Genomic DNA, 21807 nt, shown 5'->3' with positions numbered 1-21807 from the left:
AATTAATTCAACGCCTATTGTTGGTATAGAGTTATGCGGGAACGCCCACTGAGTGGCAAAAAACTACTTTCTGGCCTTGACAGCCCCATTCATCCAAACAGAAAAGTCCTGTCTGATTGCATTAAAGAATGTTAAACTCACCAACATTGCTAGCTGTACGAAAAGCTTTCCTTAAATCTTCAAAGTTTCATAAAAAATCCACCATAGAAACGTTATGAGCTGTCAGAGTTTGGAAGTGCTTGTTTTCAATAACACAAGATTTTGCTGCCTCCTGCATTATCTGACATTTAGAAACAGGTGGTACGGCAGGACGGTTGAGTGATTTCCAACGAGCGCTTACAAACTCCAACACTCCATCCATGCTGCTCAATGTTTTGCCACTCAGTCTAGATGAGGGGGCCGTGTCCTGATGGGAAAATCATGCATGTGCATACTCTCTTGGGACATGGATGTGAAACCCTACAGCAGGGGTGGGCAATTGGAGGCCTGGGGGCCACATGCGGCCCCCACCTTCACCTAATGCGGCCCGCATGTTAATATCACTGATCAGAATACTGATATAGTATTTATTTCAGCTGTCACAATTCCAAACCCGCTTGAATTACTTCATGACTAGTATTAAATGACTAGTATTAAAATGTTATTGTCTTTTTGTGTGTCCAACATAGTTATGTTAACAGTTCATAAAGTTAACATAACTATAACTAGGCCTATATGCATTTGAAATTCAATAAAAAGGTTATTTTTCAGGATTCCAATTCAAAAATAGCAAAAATTATTCAGGTTTTCAATTCAAATATAGCAAAAATAGCTGATCTACAAGCTCAAAACGTGTCGCATCAGCAATCTTTGCTACGACAGTAATATGCACTGTGGCCCTCTGGAGTGAGTGTGGAAATATATTGGCCCTCTCCATCGTCAAAGTCTCCCACTCCTGCCCTACACAAAGGTGAGAATTAGAATGGACGATAGCACGATTGACAAAAGTTTTGTGAAGCCGGACGGCAGTGGGACGTGTCAGAGGGGAAGGGAGTAGCAGTAATGTTGAGGAAGGCACTGCATGTTTTTGTGTACATAACCAAACCTGAGACAGTTGATAATATAAGGAAACATCAGCACTGGGGAAATTGACATGATGTTGCACACTCTTCTCTTGTACAGTAGATGGCGGTATGCACCTTTAAGGATGGTTGCGATCCGCCAATAAACCGACTTGAGAAGAAGATGCTTCCGTTCCTAAACATATAGCATCATTTTAGACTAGAGTGCTTCTTGAATGAATGTATTATTAGTATTTTTAATATAGTGGTATTGCTGTTAGTGTGAGCGGGTCGTAACCACAGAGTTGCTCGTTAAACCTGTTGTTGTGATTGTAGTTTGTGTGATGTGTTGAGTGTTGATGTATTATTACAGTGTAAATGATAGTTGAGTCATGACGGCGTGCTTCGTTCCTGACTGCAACCACCGTCCTGGTGTCAATAAATGCTCTTTCCACACTTTCCCCAAGACTACATCTGTGAGGAGACGCTGGATTCAGAATATAAGGTTAGATATATAATGATATATAATGAAGTTGCTTGTGTGTAGGTACTGTAGCCTCTGGTCCATAGCCCTAATGATAATTCTGCCCTGCATAGAGCGTACTGTAGTAGCTCTGATCCATAGCTCTAATTTGCATTTCGCATTAGAGCTATGGACCAGAGCTATACTGTAGAGCTAGTACAATATGATTGATTGATTTATTAACAGTTTGCATAATTACAGTACATTTCAAGTAGCCTACAACAACTCAATAAAAACGGTTAACTGTGAGTGGACGACACCATAAATAAAGCATTTACAGTGCTTGTTTACAAGAGGGCCCACCATTTTCAATTCATCATCAAAACATTTAGAGACGCACGAATTCATACATGACATGATATAACGTTGCTTGTGTTGTGGCTCTGCTGCAGGAGAATAGTCTATTTTATGGAGGTTCTCTAACACTTTCCATTACAACGCCTACATCAATCATAACAAGCTTTATTTATAACGCAACAATTCGGATAACAAGTAGGGGGGGGGGGGGTGTCGAGTTGTCCAGCAGACATGCATTAATAAATAGCCCTAGAATGGCTGATATTTACATGCATTAAATGCATGTAAATATCCAGTGATTGGAAAACAAGTACTTGCATGTTGAAATTAACATTCCATGCATGCATAATGTGTAAAAGCAATTCTCTGTTCTCCTGTGTGTGTGTCTGGCCTGATTACTGGTGCCAGCCTGGTGACGTGCACCAGGTTTGAGGGCCACAACCAATGTTTGTGTCTACACAATGTTTGTGCTTACACAAACCCTCAAAGCTGGACATAGGAGGGGCTAACGCTGGTCAACCATACTGTCAAACTAACACATAAATAATATACCAACATCATATTGGCTCCGCCTCCTATACACGACTCATATGGAAAATGTCCCCATTCCACAAGTTTTAAAAATGTATGAAAATCCAGAGGATGACGTTGACAATTAATGAACGAAGGCTACTACTCCGTGTACTGTATATATATACGCAGTACTACTACTTATTGGGGACGTATCGTATGCATTATGAATTCCTTTCAGGCGTGGAGACAGGAGACCCAATCAGAACTCCAGAGTGTGCAGCTGCCACTTCACCAAGGGACTACAGAAGGGTCCAATATGGTTCCCGTCACGCGTGAAGGGCATTCCGCCCGTGGAGGAGGATATGGTGGAGGAGGAGGAGGAGGAGGAGGAGGAGGAGGAGGACCGTCCACGTGTAGCCTCGCAAACCCAGACGTTTTATAGTCCACGTGTGGAGGTGGGTAGTGCTTTAGGTTGGTTTAATCTCCGACATCATCAGCCTTTCCTTATCAAGACCGTGCAGTGGAGCCAGTATGGACATTTCCTACATGTATATTGACGTTGTTGTCAGCCATTGCTAACCCTACTGTATTACTAACCCTAACTCTAACCTCAGTCTTAACCGGCCACGTAACTAATCATAACGCAAAGTTGTTGTATAGACTTTATACTATAGAGGGTATGCATGTGACATCATCATAATACTCTGAAGTTATGCCTACTGAGTGGCAACCAAAACCCTTACTCTCCCCTTCCCCCTGCCCTCCTCTCTCTCTGCCCTCCTCTCTCTGCCCCAGCATCAAGCTGCGTCAGGAGGAGTGGACCGTCCGGCCAGCGCTGCCCAGCAGCAGCAGCAGGACCAGCGCATGGTGATAGTCCACCAGGACCAGGGCCCGGCCACGGGCCAGCTGCAGGTCATCCCCCAGGGGGTGACGGTGATCCCCAGCCCTGGTCAGCAGATCATGGAGGTCACGTTGCCCGACGGCCAGACCCAGAGCTGCCTCTTCAGCCCCACCGCCATACCCGCCTCAAGCACAGGTATGACCGCGGTCATACTGTACGTGTGTGTGTGTGTGTGTGTGTGTGTGTGTGTGTGTGTGTGTGTGTGTTTTAACTGTGTGTGCCTGTGTAGCAACCTGGCCACGCTGAATCACACGCGGTGAACCGTTGGTTCAGTGCGGTCGGGGCACGACTCCTTTTCCATAAACTTCACTTGAAAGTTACGTTTGGCAAACGTATACAATTTACACCTTGTTAAAAAAAAAATCAGGCCCAGGCGGTGGCGTATAACCGTCTGGGCACCCGACTGGTAATCCAGTCGCAGTGTGCCGCGGGTTCGACTCCCGAGCCCCGACACGGCCTTTACTGCATGTCTTCCCCCATCTCTCTCCCGTTTCCTGTCAGCCTACTGTCTGTCCCTTAAAAAAAAACAAAAAACAATAAAAGGCGTAAGCCGCAAAAAAAAAAAAAAGAAAATCTGAGAATCCCATTGGCCTTATTCGCATAAATCTTTTTTTATGTGGATAAAAACATCAAATGCAGTTTCACTATATAGTGTGATGTCCTTCTCTCTCTTCTCCCCTCACAGCTACAACTATCGACGATGCCGGTCGGCCCCACTCCGCCGCCCGGACCCCGCTCCAGGGAGACCCCGATCCCACCGTAGATGATGCCGGTCGGAACTGGACCCTGACCCCGATCGAGAAAGACCCCGATCCCACCGGTACGTACGCCCACCTTTGATCATCTCTCCGTCTCCTCTGAAACCAGTGTTTATTTCGTCGACTAGAAAATGTTCGTCGACTACCATTTTTTTCCACTGACGACGACTACATAAACTAAATGAAAACTAAGCTACGGATGACTAAAACTAAGACTAAATATATTGACAATTTCGTCAACAAATAAAAACTAGACTGAAATGTTAGGAAGGTACTAGTGGACAAGAGATCCAGTATGTAAGTGATTCATTTTTGCACTTGGTTGCACGCTGAATCAGCCATTACGACGGCATCAAGGCCTGCTAAAATAAATTTTAGTCGACTAAATCAACTGTAGATTTAGTCGACTAAAATGGCATGACATTTAGTCGACTAAGACTAGGCTAAAACATTCCAGGTGACTAAAATGTGACTAAAACTAAATTGAGTTTCATTCCAAAGACTATGACTAGAACTAAAATAGAAATTTGCTGCCAAAAAAACAGGTGTTTTTGTTGTGTTTCTCCGCAGACCCCCTGCAGTGCGTTCAATGTTGCATCACGTTCTCTGACGCCAAAGGCAAGATGAGGCACATCAGGAAGAGCCACAGGGAGGAATACATCCAGCAGATTGAACAGGTAAGGAAGACCCACCGGGAGGTCAGGAGTACAACCAGCAGCTTCAACCGGGAGCTCGTTTAAAAAAAAAACGAAATCTGGGAAATGGATTCCGAAATTAATGGGGTTTAAAAATCAAGGTATGTCCATCTTGTTTTGTTGATAGCTAGCTATAGCAACCTGGAGCTAACCAGATGATAATGAAGACGGCGGTCTTTCTTTAATTCAATATGAAATGAAATAAAGATAACTTGTTTTAACTCGTTCTTGGCAGGCAGTAAAAGTCAACAACAGATCCTGTCTTCTTCCCTCAGGCGGACACCATCTTCTCCTGCTACGTGTGATAACAGATCCTGTCTCCTTCCCTCAGGCGGACACCATCTTCTCCTGCTACGTGTGATAACGGATCCTGTCTTCTTCCCTCAGGCGGACACCATCTTCTCCTGCTACGTGTGCGAGCGGAGCTTCCAGTCGTCCTCGGCGCTCTGCGCCCACCAGTACACGCACAGCAGCGAGGACAAGCGCTACAAATGTGACGGCTGCAACGAAGTCTTCTACTTCTTCTCTGAGGTCGGTTGGCCTCGTTGCCGTCAAAGAAATATGTCTCGTTGTGCTGTCGGTGGAAGCCTGGCCCAGCCGGCGTGCTTTCTGGTCTAGAGCAGGGCTTCTCAACCTGGGGGGGGTCGCAATTATTATTATTTTTTGGGCGAAAGCATTTCCAGGGGGTCCCCAGCCAAAAAACGTTGAGAACCTCTGGTCTAGAGGGGCGGGGTAGCGCTTTTTGCTCAAGTGCTGGATAATATTGGTTCACCTGATCTGAGCGCCTTCTGCCCCGCCTCCCTTCTGCCCCTCCCCTCCCTGGTATAGAAAACAGCAGAGAAAACCGACGTCACTATATTTATAGCGACGCTCCTCTCTGCGCCGTAGTTCACTCCCACTCCTCTAGCCCCGCCCCCTAGCCCCGCCCCTCTGCACCCTAGTACACACATACTCGCGTCTCTCATTTAACCCATTCTGACCTGAGATCAGATTCAAAAAATGTTGTCTACATCCTGAAAGTTTTCTGAAAAAGCTATGTTTCTATGTCAGTCGTTCTTTTCGATTTTTCTAAAATAGCAGACCTACAAGCTCGTAGCAGCGCCACTCGGTGGCGCGCTATGAGCTTGTAGATCTGCTATTTTTCAATAACTAAAGCATAACAACATGCTAACACCAAAAGTGGTTCCCGCACAAAATGGGTTAAACTAACTAACCACGTTACGTCTTGACTCTCGTTCTCAGCTGACGACCCACCGGAGACGGGCGTGCCACAGCAGGGAGGAAAAGCTCCACAAATGTGACAGCTGCAACGAAGGCTTCTACTCCCTCGCTGAGGTCGGTCGCTGTCGCAGTATTATCGTAGCTGTCAAAGACATACGTAGTATTATCGTAGCTGTCAAAGACATACGTAGTATTATTATCGTAGCTGTCAAAGACATACGTAGTATTATCGTAGCTGTCAAAGACATACGTAGTAGTATTATCGTAGCTGTCAAAGACATACGTAGTATTATTATCGTAGCTGTCAAAGACATACGTAGTATTATCGTAGCTGTCAAAGACATACGTAGTATTATCGTAGCTGTCAAAGACATACGTAGTATTATCGTAGCTGTCAAAGACATACGTAGTAGTATTATCGTAGCTGTCAAAGACATACGTAGTATTATCGTAGCTGTCAAAGACATACGTAGTATTATCGTAGCTGTCAAAGACATACGTAGTATTATCGTAGCTGTCAAAGACATACGTAGTAGTATTATCGTAGCTGTCAAAGACATACGTAGTATTATCGTAGCTGTCAAAGACATACGTAGTATTATCGTAGCTGTCAAAGACATACGTAGTAGTATTATCGTAGCTGTCAAAGACATACGTAGTATTATCGTAGCTGTCAAAGACATACGTAGTAGTATTATCGTAGCTGTCAAAGACATACGTAGTATTATCGTAGCTGTCAAAGACATACGTAGTAGTATTATCGTAGCTGTCAAAGACATACGTAGTATTATCGTAGCTGTCAAAGACATACGTAGTATTATCGTATCTGTCAAAGACATACGTAGTAGTATTATCGTAGCTGTCAAAGACATACGTAGTAGTATTATCGTAGCTGTCTGTCGGCAGACATTATTATGGCCTTAAAGCATTTCCCGGGGGGGGTGTCCCCACAGCCAATAAACGTTGAGAATCTATATTGCTATATTGAGAGTGACGCCCCCCTCTGCACCGTAGTTCACTCCCACTCCTCTAGCCCCTCCCCCTCTGCGCCGTAGTTCACTCCCACTCCTCTAGCCCCGCCCCCTCTGCGCCGTAGTTCACTCCCACTCCTCTAGCCCCGCCCCCTCTGCACCGTAGTTCACTCCCACTCCTCTAGACCAATAGAAATGTGTCTCGTTCTCCCAGGCTTTCATTTTTGAGCCGAATGCGAAGGAAAATAAACAGCCTGGCAGAAACCTCGTCTCCCGTAAATTCTTACGTTTTGTGTTTATTCCCCCGTGAATGTAACGCCCTGCTGCTCGCGTGTCCCATAAAAATAAACGCACACGTCTCTCATTTAAAATGAATTACTAGGCGGTAAGTAGGCGGCGCGTCGGCGTCAGTCACTTGCCCGTCCGAAAAGGCCACTATGCTGTAATTAAACTATTACGTCTTGACTCTTCTTGTCCTCATCTCAGCTGACGACCCACCGGAGGCAGGTGTGTCCGTCCATCAAACGCCGCCCCAAGAAGACCCCTCCCTCAGCCCTCCCCCAGGGCCAGTCGGAACCCTCTGCCCTCCCCCACGGCCAGGAACCCTCTGCCCTCCCCGAGGGCCAGTCGGCCCCCACAGACTCTGTCCTGACCTGAACGTGGAACCTCTCTGCCCTCCCCGAGGGCCCGTCGCCTCCACAAACTCTGTCCTGAATGTTGGAACGTTGTTTTTCTACAGTAAGAAGACTTCACATAGTGGGCACAAAAAGCCCTACTAATATTGTGTGTGTGTGAGAATAGATATTTTTTCTCAGAACGTTTTAAGCTAAGAGCTCACGACAAGATCCACGAGGAAATGGTATATGTCTGCAAGAAGCACCGCTTCTCCATCTACAGAGCGAGGCCGGACGGAGTCACCCCTCTCCCCGAGAAGCCCTATCAATGTCCTGACTGTCCACGGGTGTTCGCTGAGATGCCAGAGCGCCACATAAGAGGCCCCGCCCCCAACACACACATTTATCTCACACGCAACACAGAGGCCCCTTTTCTACCTGGGTTGAACCGGCCCGGGGCTTTTTTTCCCAGCCTAACATTGAACTGGTTCAGAGGTTCGGTTTCCTAAAATGAACCAAAGAAAATGGCCGCCGGTTCTGTGAAAAGCACCGAAGGTTCCAAGAATCTAGAACGGAAGCAGTTCAAGAACCAAAAGTTGTTGTTGTCACAAAAACAGTACGCTGGAGACAAGAACAACGCAGATTGAAAATGAAATGTGAGGCAGAAGAAGATGAAATGGACCTGCTGTCCCATTTAATCTTCTTCTGCCTCACATTTCATTTTCAACGGTGTTGATGCCGAGGAGAAACCAGAGCAATGCATGGACACCTCTATGTTCGTCCTTCTCTCTAATTACTGTGGCTTTTTTTTTTTTAGTTTTTTGAATTTTTGAATAGTTCAAATAGCCAATCTACAAGCTCACTTGTCGATGTAGAATGGCTATTTTAACCCATTTAGGCCTGACGTCAATGTTTAAAATGTCTTCAAAAAATCTTCTGAAAAACCTTATGTTTCTGTATCAGTGGTGCTCAGTGTTTCATGTCAAGGACCCCAGAAATTATATGTAATAATTATATGCCTCCTCTGAAAATATGTTGTTCTTCCAGGGACCTCCCCCCAGAAGCAAAGATTTGAGTTAAAATGTCCATTCTGTAATAATATATATATATTCAAAAGATTTGAGGCCCATTTTCACGATTTGTCTGTACGATAAACTGTACAGTATGTGTGTGTGTGTCTGTGTGTGGGGCATCACAACTGACCAAGAGAAACACTTCTAATTTTGTTGTTGCATACAATGACAATAAAATCTTTCTGTTTTGTACCACATAATTTCTGCTCCTTGGATTTGAATGTCATTTTGGACCAGTGGTGAATATAATGGTGATAGTACTAGTCAAACAACCACTATAGTTCCACACTCACTCCAGAGGGCCGCTATATTTCCACACTCACTCCAGAGGGCCACTATTATTTCCACACTCACTCCAGAGGGCCACTATACTTCCACACTCACTCCAGAGGGCCACTATACTTCCACACTCACTCCAGAGGGCCACTATAGTTCCACACTCTCTCCAGAGGGCCACTATAGTTCCACGCTCACTCCAGAGGGCCACTATAGTTCCACGCTCTCTCCAGAGGGCCACTATAGTTCCACGCTCACTCCAGAGGGCCACTATAGTTCCACGCTCACTCCAGAGGGCCACTATAGTTCCACACTCACTCCAGAGGGCCACTATAATTTAGACTGAAGTAAAGCGGGTTATGTTTGCAAGCTTCAAATTGTATTAACAGCTAAAATCAATAATATATCAGTATTCCAATATTAACTTGAGGGCCATATTAAGGGAAGGTGGGGGCCACACATGTGGCCCCCGGGCCGCCAGTTGCCCATGTATGGCCTAGCAGCAGCAGCAGCAGCAGCACCAACGTCAGTGACACCCAAAGCCAAGTTGTGTTTTTCCCAAGTAGGCCTACATTAATCTCAGCAGCTGTTTGTTAACTTTGGATGTCCATCATTCTAATACAAAATGCTCAGACATGTTTCCAAATAATTTATTATTAATGTATACAAATACAAAAACACCTCTCTTGGTCTCGGTCTATCATAAAATATGTAGGTCTTGTCTTGGCGGTTTCTATAGCGACTCCTCGTTGACCAGTTTGAAACGCGTGTCATCGTTCCCTTCGCCAGTGGTTCCCACAGTGGGGTCCGGGGACCCCCCCAGGAGTCCCTGATGAAGTTCCAGGGGGTCCCAGGGGTCCCGGGGACCCCCAGGAGCCCCTGAGGCAGTTCCAGGGGGTCCCCCAGCTAAATGTGACCCCAACGGGTCCACTTGTACACTCGGAGTTAAATTGACATTGATTTTACAATATATATGGGGGGTCCGTATGGTATAGACTATAATAATGCATGTCAATTGATAATTAAACAGATTGAGAATCACTGCTAGAGCTGTGAAAATCTTCTCTTATGGGGGTCCCCTGGCATATTATTTTCAAATGGGGGTCCGCAGGCTAATTAGTGTCAATTTGGGGGTGCTTGGGAACCACTGGTCTATATGCACCCAACAGTGGTGGAAAGTAAGTAATGGACAATTCTGAGGTATATACATTTTTTTTTTTTTACTTTGAGTATTTCCAATTTGCAATAATTTTATTTCTACAGTCTACTCCACTACATCTCAGAGGCAAATATTGTACCTTTTAATTGACTTTTTAAAATTATTTGAAAACTTCAGATTTTGATTACAACAAAACACACATTAACCACTTCAGGCCTATAGCTTTACTTTGGCTACAAGCTTTGTCGTCTAATTTATTTATTTATTTTAACTTCTTGTTAAATGGGATATTGTGCATATTGCATAATGAGTGCTTTTTTTACTGTTGGTACTTTTACTCAAGTAAATGATGAATACCAGACTTTTACCTGTAACAGAGTATCTCTACATTGCAGAATCAATAATTTTACGTAAGTAAATAATTCGAGTACTTCTTCCACCACTGCTGAACAGCAAGTCATCGTCCGGTTGAAACCTCATTCCATACTGAACAACTTTTATTTTTTTCCTACTTCATCATATAACAATAATGTCGCGCAAAAGGGCAGATCTACAAGCTCACACGCATCACGGTGCGATGTGTTGGGGAGCTTGTAGAGCGGCTACTTTCACGGTTTCCTTTTTTTCTGTTAAAATAATCGAAAAATGAAGGGTTTTGGACATATGAGGTTTCCAACCAACAATGACAAAGTTCAGTTCTTCGCTGCTGACTGAACAACTGATTCATGAACACGGTTTCAACCGATTCACGAACACGGTTTCAACAGATTCACGAACACGGTTTCAACAGATTCACGAACACGGTTTCAACAGATTCACGAACACGGTTTCAACCGATTCACGAACACGGTTTCAACCGATTCACGAACACGGTTTCAACCGATTAACGAACACGGTTTCAACCGATTCACGAACACGGTTTCAACCGATTCACGAACACGGTTTCAACCGATTCACGAACACGGTTTCAACCGATTCACGAACACGGTTTCAACCGATTCACGAACACGATTCACGAACACGGTTTCAACCGATTCACGAACACGGTTTCAACCGATTCACGAACACGGTTTCAACCGATTCACGGACACGGTTTCAACTGATTCACGAACACGGTTTCAACCGATTCACGAACACGGTTTCAACCGATTCACGAACACGGTTTCAACCGATTCACGAACACGGTTTCAACCGATTCACGGACACGGTTTCAACCGATTCACGGACACGGTTTCAACCGATTCACGAACACGGTTTCAACCGATTCACGAACACGGTTTCAACCGATTCACGGACACGGTTTCAACTGATTCACGAACACTGTTTCAACTGATTCCACATAATTTCCGCTCGTTGAAAAATCACACTCCTCCTCGCATACAGTAAGTGAGAGGAAGAAAAGTCGTCCAATTTGATCTTGCCGGTTCATGTACATCATGTACACAAGATGATGAGACACATTAGAAATAGTTATAACAACAGCACAGAACAAGGTACGGTACGGTACGGGCACACGGATGGAGATGTATCTAGCCGTTTCGACCGAAAATCAACCGATAATTCCCAGTAGGTTTACTTATTACGCCGATCTCATCTAGCCGATCGGCTCACCTGGAGCCTATACTGGCTGCGATTGGCGTTGATGACACGTTAACCGATCTTATCGGGTCTAGTCGGGTTTACTGAGCCTACTGAAAACGACAAGCCTCCTCATAGCCTCCCCCCTGAACATAACCACAAGGCATGTCGCAGCGCGGTCCTAATATTAATGCATGTTCGCCAAAAACCTTAATCGCCAGAGCGAGCCCATACTCGTCGAAAACAAATCGTACTGATCACTGCGGTCTTGTCGATTGATATCAGTCGAAACGGGTGATATGTATCAGTAGGTTTCATGAGTCGTTGCGGGTCTTTCTCTTGCATTGATCTCCTTAATATTAATACAGTACAAATGGTAGGACAACATTATTGGAAAACAAAACTTGTAGAGAGATATTCGAGTCCTTGAAATTGGTTTCTTTAAACACAGGGGAGTAACAACACAAATTAACAAACAGCAGAAGAGGGGGAGGGGGGGGGGGGACTGACTGGGGTCATTGGGGGGGGGGGGGGGTGTGTGGGGGTCAAGAAACTTTAGGTAAAAGACAGTCATTTTGCATTTTATTTTGTCTTGTGCTTTGGCCTTTTTAAGAACAGATAATGCAACAATACAGGAAGTATCTTTTGGCTAGATGTAGCCAGTGATAGCCACAGGTTGATTATTGTCGTCTGATCTGACCTAAAAAAATGATATCATCATTTTTCTCTATTTCAGTCGATAACTTTATTGAAAAACAACAAAAAAGAAAGAAAGAAAATAAAATCAGTCTTTCGAAGGACTGGTTTTGTGCAGACTATACGTTCTGGGTTCTTGTCCTCTGAAGTGGCCCTGAAGTACATACCGACCATCCGACTGTTTAGTGATGTACTGCTCTTAAAAGTCTTGTTTTTTTTAGGACCACAGTTTTAGCACATTTCATTTTGTAGCTCGTTAAAAAATCAAGGAAGGGCTTCCGTTTTCTTCTTAGACATCCCAGAGTGTTCCGAATGCTTCCTTTAAAAGCAGCGTCGTCCGCCCCGCCACCCCGGGGAAACCCTCCTCCTCCTCCTCCCAGCAACGGGCCGACCCGTCAGTCCTCTGAACCAGAACCACAGAGCCTGGAGGACCAGACCTCCTCCACAGACACACACACGCTGGAGTCTTCAGACCAGCTCCAGTACCTGCGGAGGAAAGGATACAAAACATATTCTTGACCCATTCTGACCTGAGATCAGATTCTATAAAAATGTCTTCTACATCCTGACAGTTTTCTGAGAAAGCTATGTTTCCATGTCAGTCGTTCTTAGATTTTTCAAATTTTTTTTAAGGTCACATCCAGACTGCATCCATGTTGTCAAATCCAACAATACCAAACTGTACATCCTCAATATACTGTACATATGTGTGTGAACAGGTACATTTGGAAGTGTCAAGTCCAAAGTGTTCAAAAAGAAGGCTACAATAAGAACGAAAATGCAGAGCCTAAAAGAAAAACAATAAACACATACCTTGATTGTTCCTTGGCTGTTTGCTGCAATGAGCACATTTGACTCCTAAAAGATATGGCGACACAAAAATATCAGAACATTTCATTTACAGGCTGTTATGACTCCTGGAAAATCTATCGACTTATGTAGGTGTGCAGTAAAAAATAATGCTTTGATTGTGATATAACAATCGTGCCTTGCACTTGAGATTTGAAACCTTAGCTTCCACTAAGAACCTGAGCATTGCACTGCATGTAAAGAAATGCATTTGACCAATTAGAAGGAAAAAAACACAGACGCATTTGACCAGTGATTCTCAAACAATATTTGAAGATTCTGAATCAGTTTATTGAATTATTTTTAACAGATTTCTGATCTCTCCTGAAAATGGGTGGCTCCTCCATAGTATATCAGTTATTGTACTGGGGTCACATTTGCCTTTGTAATCATATAACACTAAAGCATTTAATAATAATAATAATAATAATAATAAAAAATTATGATTCTGATAATTTGATTTTGAGTATCTGCCGAAACCGATTTCTATAAACACTTATAGAGCCATATCACACTGGTACAATATCCAAAAATCACAGACAATTCTAATATCATGATATGGATATCATATTGAAACTAGGGATGTTGTCCTGATCAATTTCTTTTGCTCCCGATCCGATTCTGATCGTTTGAAAATGACGTGATCGGCCCCCGATTTCCTAGGGCCCCTCCAGCCACTACAGTAAGAATAATAGTAATACTAATCTCACCCCGTCAGGCAGGGCCCTCCAACACACAGCGCTGACGAACTCATTGGTGTCGTCCTCCTTCTTGTCCTTGTCCAGGACGCTCTTCACCGTGTCGAACTTAAAGGTCAGCAACGTCTTGGACAGACCCTTGTAGTAGAGATACAGGGAGTTGTTCTCACTGCCTGTTAGACCACACACACACACACACACACACACACACACACACACACACACACACACACAGAGACACACACAAACACACCACACACACCCACACTTAGATAATTGATTTAATTGCAAAATGTAATAATTATATACAAAAAAAATTAAGATATCACCGGTTCCCTTTTCGAACCGGGTCCAGTTTTATGAACCCCTGGCTATCCTCCACTTCATTCATAGTATACACCCAATATGAAAACAGAAGAATACTACACATAGTCTCTGTTGGAGGCCAGGCCCACACAGTGTATTTATATTTACCACAGGCCACATAGTCTCTGTTGGAGGCCAGGCCCAAAAAATGTATTGATATTTACCACAGGCCACATAGTCTCTGTTGGAGGCCAGGCCCACACAGTGTATTGATATTTACCACAGGCCACATAGTCTCTGTTGGAGGCCAGGCCCACACAGTGTATTGATATTTACCACAGGCCACATAGTCTCTGTTGGAGGCCAGGCCCACACAGTGTATTTATATTTACCACAGGCCACATAGTCTCTGTTGGAGGCCAGGCCCACACAGTGTATTTATATTTACCACAGGCCACATAGTCTCTGTTGGAGGCCAGGCCCACACAGTGTATTGATATTTACCACATAGTCTCCCTGTTGGAGGCCAGGCCCACACAGTGTATTGATATTTACCACATAGTCTCCCTGTTGGAGGCCAGGCCCACACAGTGTATTGATATTTACCACAGGCCACATAGTCTCCGTTGGAGGCCAGGCCCACAAAGTTCTTCTCGTTGATGTGACCCTTGAAGGAGCGGAGACAGTGAGGCTTGTTGACGTTCCACAGCTTCAGCTGGCTGTCCGTGGAGCTGGAGGGACAATACACACCGTTATTTATGCAAACATTTACAGTATACAGTTTACAGCATGATACAGGAGTCAAATAAGTAAAAACTGACATGAGAGTGCAAAACAGCATAAGCATCTCTTGTTATATTCTTTTTTTACAATTGTATAAAACATTGAGAAAAGAGCTAAGACTGCATTACATATATTTAGCCCTCTCTAATATTGGCTAGAATGGGTTCCAGCCCGATTGGCTGCAGCTGGCTGCTTCAGTGAATCAAACTAGCAGCCTGATTGGCTGCAGCTGGCTGCTGCAGTGAAAACACACCAAACCGTAACATAACGGAACGGAATCCCTAAACGCAGGATTAGGAGGAAGAGCCGACTTACGCGGAGACGATTTCCTCTCCGTTGACAAACTTGGCGTAGGAGACGGCCTTCCTGTGGCCTTTGAACACCATGATTGGCTGCTTAGTGTGGCGGAGGTCGTAATAGTGCACACAGTGGTCTGTGGAGACAATAAACACGGTCGTAATACAGTGTAAAGTGATGGAGGAGGACATGAGAAGCTCTGGGTTTACAGTGTACAGTGAAGGAGGAGGAGTGTTGTATATTACCTGCACAGCCAAAGGCCAGGTGGTACCTCGATGTGGGGCTGAACTTCACACAGCACACGTTGGCTTTGGCCTCGATGCTGGCCACGGAGTTGTCCAGGTTAGTGGACCACAGCTTCACTGGAAGACAAAGCACAACGAGCAGTCAGACACAGGTTAGTGGACCACAGCTTCACTGGAAAACAAAGCACAACGAGCAGTCAGACACAGGTTAGTGGACCACAGCTTCACTGGAAGACAAAGCACAACAAGCAGTCAGACATAGGTTAGTGGACCACAGCTTCACTGGAAGACAAAGCACAACAAGCAGTCAGACACAGGTTAGTGGACCACAGCTTCACTGGAAGACAAAGCACAACGAGCAGTCAGACACAGGTTAGTGGACCACAGCTTCACTGGAAGACAAAGCACAACGAGCAGTCAGACACAGGTTAGTGGACCACAGCTTCACTGGAAGACAAAGCACAACGAGCAGTCAGACACAGGTTAGTGGACCACAGCTTCAATGGAAAAACAAGCAGTCAGACACAGGTTAGTGGACCACAGCTTCACTGGTAAAACAAAGCAAAACAAGCAGTTAAGACACAGGTTAGTGGACCACAGCTTCACTGGAAAACAAAGCAAAACAAGCAGTCAGACACAGGTTAGTGGACCACAGGTTAGTGGACCACAAAGCACAACAAGCAGTCAGACATAGGTTAGTGGACCACAGCTTCACTGGAAGACAAAGCACAACGAGCAGTCAGACACAGGTTAGTGGACCACAGCTTCACTGGAAGACAAAGCACAACGAGCAGTCAGACACAGGTTAGTGGACCACAGCTTCACTGGAGAAACAAAGCACAACGAGCAGTCAGACATGTTCGTCAGGGTAAATGGTGCATTCAAAAAGTCAAAAGTCAAAGTCGTAGCGATTTGTGAAATCTGTTCTCCCCATTTGACCCATCTCTTGGAGCGGTGAGCCGCAGCATTGGGTCCAATTTTTACAGTCTTTGGAATATATGACCCGGCCGGGGATCGAACACCGACCTCCCAGTTTCAGGGCGGACACTCTAACCACAAGGCACTTTACATATATTGTGCATTACATTCACCCATTCACACACATTCATACACCGATGGCGGCGGAAACCATGCAAGGCACCATCCAGCACATCAGGAGCAATTAGGGGTTCAGAGTCTTGCTCAAGGACACTTGGACACTGACTCCGGGGGAGCCCACAGGGTTCGAACCAAACGATGGGAGGGCTGTCCACCTGATGGAAGGAATGTGTACTGAAATGTTGTCTAATAAAACCTTTGTTTGTCTATGCAAGTGAGACATACATTTCTATGTCTAGGAGGTTATTTAACAAGGTCCCTATACTATATCCAGCCCAGGTCTTATTGACTGGCAGAGTAAAGGCAAACAGTGGTTTATTAACTCTGTTCCTGAGGACAGCTGGTCTGTATGCTGTGCTGTCTGTATGTTGTCTGTATGTCTGTATTAGGGCTGTGAATCTGTGGCTGTCCCACCATTTGATTTGATTCCGATTCTTGGGGGGTCACGATTCGATTCAACTCTATTCTCAATCCAAAAACGACTCTGCTGAATCTATACTCTATATTCTACTGAATCTACTCGGCCAACTGAAGTGACTATACTAAATAATTATACAAGACATGTTTACTGTGATTAGGGTAAGCTTACATTTCATATCACAAACACCATGTAGTGAAAACTCCTGTAAATGTAACCAGAACAAAAAAAATGAAATTATGAATAGATTTTGAATCGTTCATAATGGGTTAGGGTTTTTTTTGACACCCCTAGTCTGTAATGCTGTCTGTAATGCTGTGCCGTGCTCCGTTTAAGACAGTTTAATATTTTGCCTTATTTCATGAATGCTGAAGTGATGGACAACAACTACAGAGAATAAATATTAGTTTGGACTTTGGTTTTATTGGGCTCCTACACTTGATGTCTTAACCCATTCCGACCTGAAATCAGATTCTAAAAAAGTCTTCTACATCCTGACAGTTTTCATTCTGACCTGAGATCAGATTCTAAAAATGTCTGTTTGAAAATGACAGTTTTCTGAAAAAGCTGTGTTTCTAAGTCAGTCGTTCTTCGATTAAAAAAATAAAAAGCAGACGAGTGGCGCGCTATGAGCTTGTAGATCTGCTATTTTTCAATAGCTAAAGCACGACATGATGCCAACACCAAAAGGGGTTCCCGCCCCGAAATGGGTTAACATCAAGTGTAGGACTTTGGGCACTACGATATGGTCGCGGTGGTACGGTGAGACGAGTGGAGGCTGTGAAGGGTTAACAGCATACTGCACAAGGAGCACGTTCCTCCATAAGTCTAAAGGTGAAGTACAGTAAAAGGAGAAGTACAGTTCCAGCTCTCGTTCTCTCTCTACAACACCTCCAACAGAAGAGAAATACTGACTATACTTAAAGACAGGTGAATACAAGATAATGATTTACTATTCACTAAGTAAGGGATCATATCTGGCTAGGTGGTCGTTGTCACCATAATTCACCGACAGGGAGTTTAACCCATTCTGAACGGGAACCCATTTTGGTGGTGGCATTATGTTATGCTTTAGCTATTGAAAAATAGCAGATCTACAAGCTCATAGCGCGCCACCGAGTGGCGCGCTATGAGCTTGTAGATCTGCTATTTTTGAAAGAATCGAAGAACGACTGACATTTTTAGAATCTGATCTCAGGTCAGAATGGGTTAATCAGACCAGTGTGTGTCCAGTGGAAACCTCGTATGAATCTGATCTCAGGTCAGAAGGGGTTAACCACCGAGCTGAAGCCGAGGTGGTTAAAATTCCCTGAAGGTGAATTATCTCCCAACAACGACCACCTAGCCAGATATGATCCCGCTTATTACATGGCTACCTAACTTATAAAAATTGTATTAATGTAAAAATGTATAAATTAATACATTGACCCAAAACACAATAAACAAAGTATTCCATAAGTTGGCGCTGGCTGCGTCTGGCCAGCTGCAGGCACTGTCGGAAAACAAGGAAGTGAGTTGATCAAAATAGAATCAATTTTCGGGTTTCACTGCTTCGTCTATTTCTCGCTCAAATGTTTTCAAAAACATTCTTGAGAGCAACGTTTAGCTGTAAATGACATTGTGTGTCACTAGTGTGTGTGTGTGTGTGTGTGTGTGTGTGTGTGTGTGTGTGTGCGTGTTTACATGGCTGTCATGTTGGAAACAGCAGTAAATCAGCTGGTGCTCAGAGGGTTTGATTAGGCAGAGGTCTGTTATACAGCGGAGCGGTCTGTTATCAACACATAACTCACCGCTGAATTCAGCGATTGACCAATCAGAATCAAGCCTTCAACCAAGCCATGTAATAAAAACACAATAATATGGAGGTATAATGAAACCGTATCAGAGTCGTGCTTGAACTTCCCTCAGTCCGATCTTTCAGTTGGTAAAACATGTCGTAATGTTTCCATGTCCAGTACAGGACAACATTACGGTGCTCTATTCGTTTAGACCTACCATCGATTCTACAAATATCTTCTAAATCCTTTTTATGTCAGTGGTTCTCAACTTTTCTCATGTTAAGGACGCCCAGATTTATATATATTTGGCCACCGACCCCCCCATCTGAAAATATGTTATTCCAGGAACCCCTCAGAAGCAAAGATTTGAGTTAAAAAATGTTCGCTCTGAAATAATATATTTTCACGATTTAAAATAAATAGCAGATCTACAAGCTCAGTGGCGCGCTATGAGCTTGTAGATCTGCTATTTTTCAATAGCTAAATTATAATATATAATATCTAAAAACACCAAAAAGGTGTTCCCAGCCCAGAATGTGTTCATAACTATCAAGCTGTGGGATGTAGTATTCAAGAACTAACGCTGATACTTCAACTTTGTATCCTCCATGTGTAGAAAATGGCGTCCTCCAGCGTCCTCCTGTCTGAAGAGCAGTTCCTGTGTTCCATCTGTCTGGACGTGTTCACCGATCCGGTCAGCACGCCGTGTGGACACAACTACTGCAAAGCCTGCATCACACGACACTGGGGCGCCGCCGGCGCCGAGAAAGCGTGCAAGTGTCCACTCTGTAACAAAACCTTCCCGCGGGGGAGACCGGAAGTCTTCGTCAACACTTTGATCTCCGAGATGGTCGATCGGCTGAGGAACCACAAGTTGAAGGAAGAGCATGAAAAGACGGTGGACGAGGTTCAGCAGATGATCCGGGAGAGACAAGAGAAGATCCAGGAGGTCAAACGCTCGGTGGATCTCAGCCGGGAGGACGCGGACAAGGTGATAGCCGTCAGCGCGCGGGTCTTCACCGCTCTGAGCAGCTGCATCGAGAGAAGCCAGGCTGAGCTCATCGACGTGATCGAAGGGAAGCAGAAGACGACGGAGAAACGGGCCGAGGGCTTCGTCAAAGACCTGCAGCGGGAAGTCGCTCAGCTGGAGAAGAGAAGCTCGGAGCTGAAGAAGCTCTCGCACGCCGAAGACCACCCGCTCGTCCAGAAAGTCCCTTCCGGAAGCGGGTGGAGGAGACCCACCGAGGACTGGACGAAGGTCGACGTCCGCCAGTCTTCACTCGTGGGGGCATTGAGGACGGCCGTGGCTCAGCTGGAGGAGACGTTCGGTCAGGAGATGAAGAAGCAGATGTGTGACGTCGAGCTGAGGAGCATCCAGCAGTGTGAGGTGGACGTGACTCTGGACCCCGAGACGGCGAACCCATACCTCGCCCTGTCCGAGGACGGGAAACAAGTGAGTTGTGGAGGCGTGTGGAAGAAAGTCATAAACAACCCGGAGCGATTCTCCATCTACGCCCACGTCTTGGGAAGACAAAGCTTCTCCTCGGGAAGGTTCTACTACGAGGTTCAGGTCACGGGCAAGACCAAGTGGAGTTTAGGCGTGGCCAGAGAGTCCATCAACAGGAAGGATTTAAACCCACTGAGTCCCAACAACGGTTACTGGACTATATGGTTGATGAACGGGGAGGAGTACCAGGCTCTGGCTGACCCTCGTGTCCTCCTCCCCGTGAGAGAGAAGGTCCAGAAAGTGGGAGTGTTCGTGGACTATGAGGAGGGTCTGGTCTCCTTCTACGACGTGGAGGCCAGAGTTCACCTCTACTCCTTCACCGGCTGCATCTTCACTGAGCGACTGTATCCGTTCTTCGGTCCGTGTTCCAATGACGGTGGCACAAACTCTGCTCCCCTGATCATCTCTCCTGTCAACCACATGGATTAGACTCGCGTTTCTTAGCAAGAGCCTTCCAGGAGGCTCCAGTACATTCTAAAGAGCGCTGCTAGGATCCCGATGAGAGTGCGACGAACGAAGGTACGGGCATATTACACCCGTCCTCTGTTCTCTCCACTGGCTCCCCATCAGGACCGGATACAAGATTTCCCTTGTCACACATCAGGCCCCCCCCCTTTAACCCATTTAGGCCTGATATCAGATTCTAAAAATGTCTGTTTGAAAATGACAGTTTTCTGAAAAAGCTATGTTTCTATGTCAGTCGTTCTTCGATTGTGGCGCGCTATGAGCTTGTAGATCTGCAATTTTTCACCAAAAGGGGTTCACGCCCAAAATGGGTTTTTAAAGAACTCATCGCCCCTAAACCCGCCACTCGAAGCTTCCACTCTTCCAAAACCGTCCCCAACACCAATCCGCACCATGGGCGACCGAGCCTTGACTTCTGTTTCGAGAGTTCACTGAAGCTTTTTTTAAAAAAGGGACCTAAAAACAACATACCTTTTTAGTTTTTTACCAAAGCATTCTCTTGTTTATGTTCTCCTCCTGCCTAGTTTCAAACTTCAAGTGTCCTTGAGCAACACTCTGAACCCCCAGAATTGCTCCCGATGTGCAGCTTGGTGCCTCGCATGGTTTCCACCGCCATCGGCGTGTGAATGTGTGAACAATAATGACAATAATTGTGTAATTAATGCACAATCTATGTAAAGCGCCTTGGATAAAAGGTGTTATATAAATGCACCATTTACCATTTTAACCGGGTCCCATGAAATTGTAAATGCTGTTTTTATTTTGTATTCTTATTTTTCTGCCATGCTTTTAACCCTGTAGCAGTGCTTTATAAATAAAATGCATCCTTATTATTATTATTATTATATCTGAAAACCGAAAAGGGTGCCAAAAAAAACAACAACCATGAGAATCGTTTTCCATTAATTAAAAATTGCACCCGTACTAACCGAGCGGTGCAACTATATTGTTATAGTTGTGGTGTGTGTGTCAAGCCCTCTGTCTGTGTGTGTGTGTGTGTGTGTGTGTGCAGAGGTCAATAGGTCGTAACGGGTCAATAGGTCCTACT

The 21807-nt window shown here is 44.9% G+C and overlaps 2 protein-coding genes across 3 annotated transcripts in view; one reads left to right on the top strand and one right to left on the bottom strand.

Moving 5' to 3' along the window:
- Nucleotides 1-1252: 1252 nt before the first annotated feature.
- LOC308325798 (uncharacterized protein) lies at nucleotides 1253-8187 on the top strand. Of its 2 annotated transcripts, XM_080778493.1 has the most exons (8): nucleotides 1253-1545; nucleotides 2612-2828; nucleotides 3169-3409; nucleotides 3960-4094; nucleotides 4603-4709; nucleotides 5115-5258; nucleotides 5970-6062; nucleotides 7406-8187. In XM_080778493.1, exons 1-8 carry the CDS (start codon nucleotides 1433-1435, stop codon nucleotides 7574-7576), a joined length of 1221 nt encoding a protein of 406 aa, XP_080634619.1. In that variant the 5' UTR covers nucleotides 1253-1432; the 3' UTR covers nucleotides 7577-8187. The 2 variants fall into 2 exon arrangements, with proteins under 2 accessions (XP_080634619.1, XP_080634620.1); XM_080778494.1 differs by lacking the exon at nucleotides 5970-6062.
- A 3997-nt stretch (nucleotides 8188-12184) lies between these two features.
- Nucleotides 12185-21807, bottom strand: part of cop1 (COP1 E3 ubiquitin ligase) — a 33143-nt gene continuing 23520 nt past the window's right edge. Inside the window, exons 16-21 of the mRNA XM_080778549.1 lie at nucleotides 15494-15610; nucleotides 15267-15384; nucleotides 14775-14899; nucleotides 13875-14035; nucleotides 13129-13173; nucleotides 12185-12801 (exon numbers count right to left, since the gene is read on the bottom strand). Coding sequence (XP_080634675.1) covers nucleotides 12784-12801; nucleotides 13129-13173; nucleotides 13875-14035; nucleotides 14775-14899; nucleotides 15267-15384; nucleotides 15494-15610 — 584 coding nt within the window. The 3' untranslated portion in view covers nucleotides 12185-12783. The remainder of the gene's footprint in view (nucleotides 12802-13128; nucleotides 13174-13874; nucleotides 14036-14774; nucleotides 14900-15266; nucleotides 15385-15493; nucleotides 15611-21807) is intronic.

The sequence above is a fragment of the Protomyctophum bolini genome (assembly GCF_963924005.1).
Source record: "Protomyctophum bolini genome assembly, chromosome: 12".
Taxonomy (NCBI): domain Eukaryota; kingdom Metazoa; phylum Chordata; class Actinopteri; order Myctophiformes; family Myctophidae; genus Protomyctophum; species Protomyctophum bolini.
The sequence above is the reverse complement of the archived record's forward strand: the minus strand, read 5'-3'. Positions and strand labels throughout refer to the sequence as shown.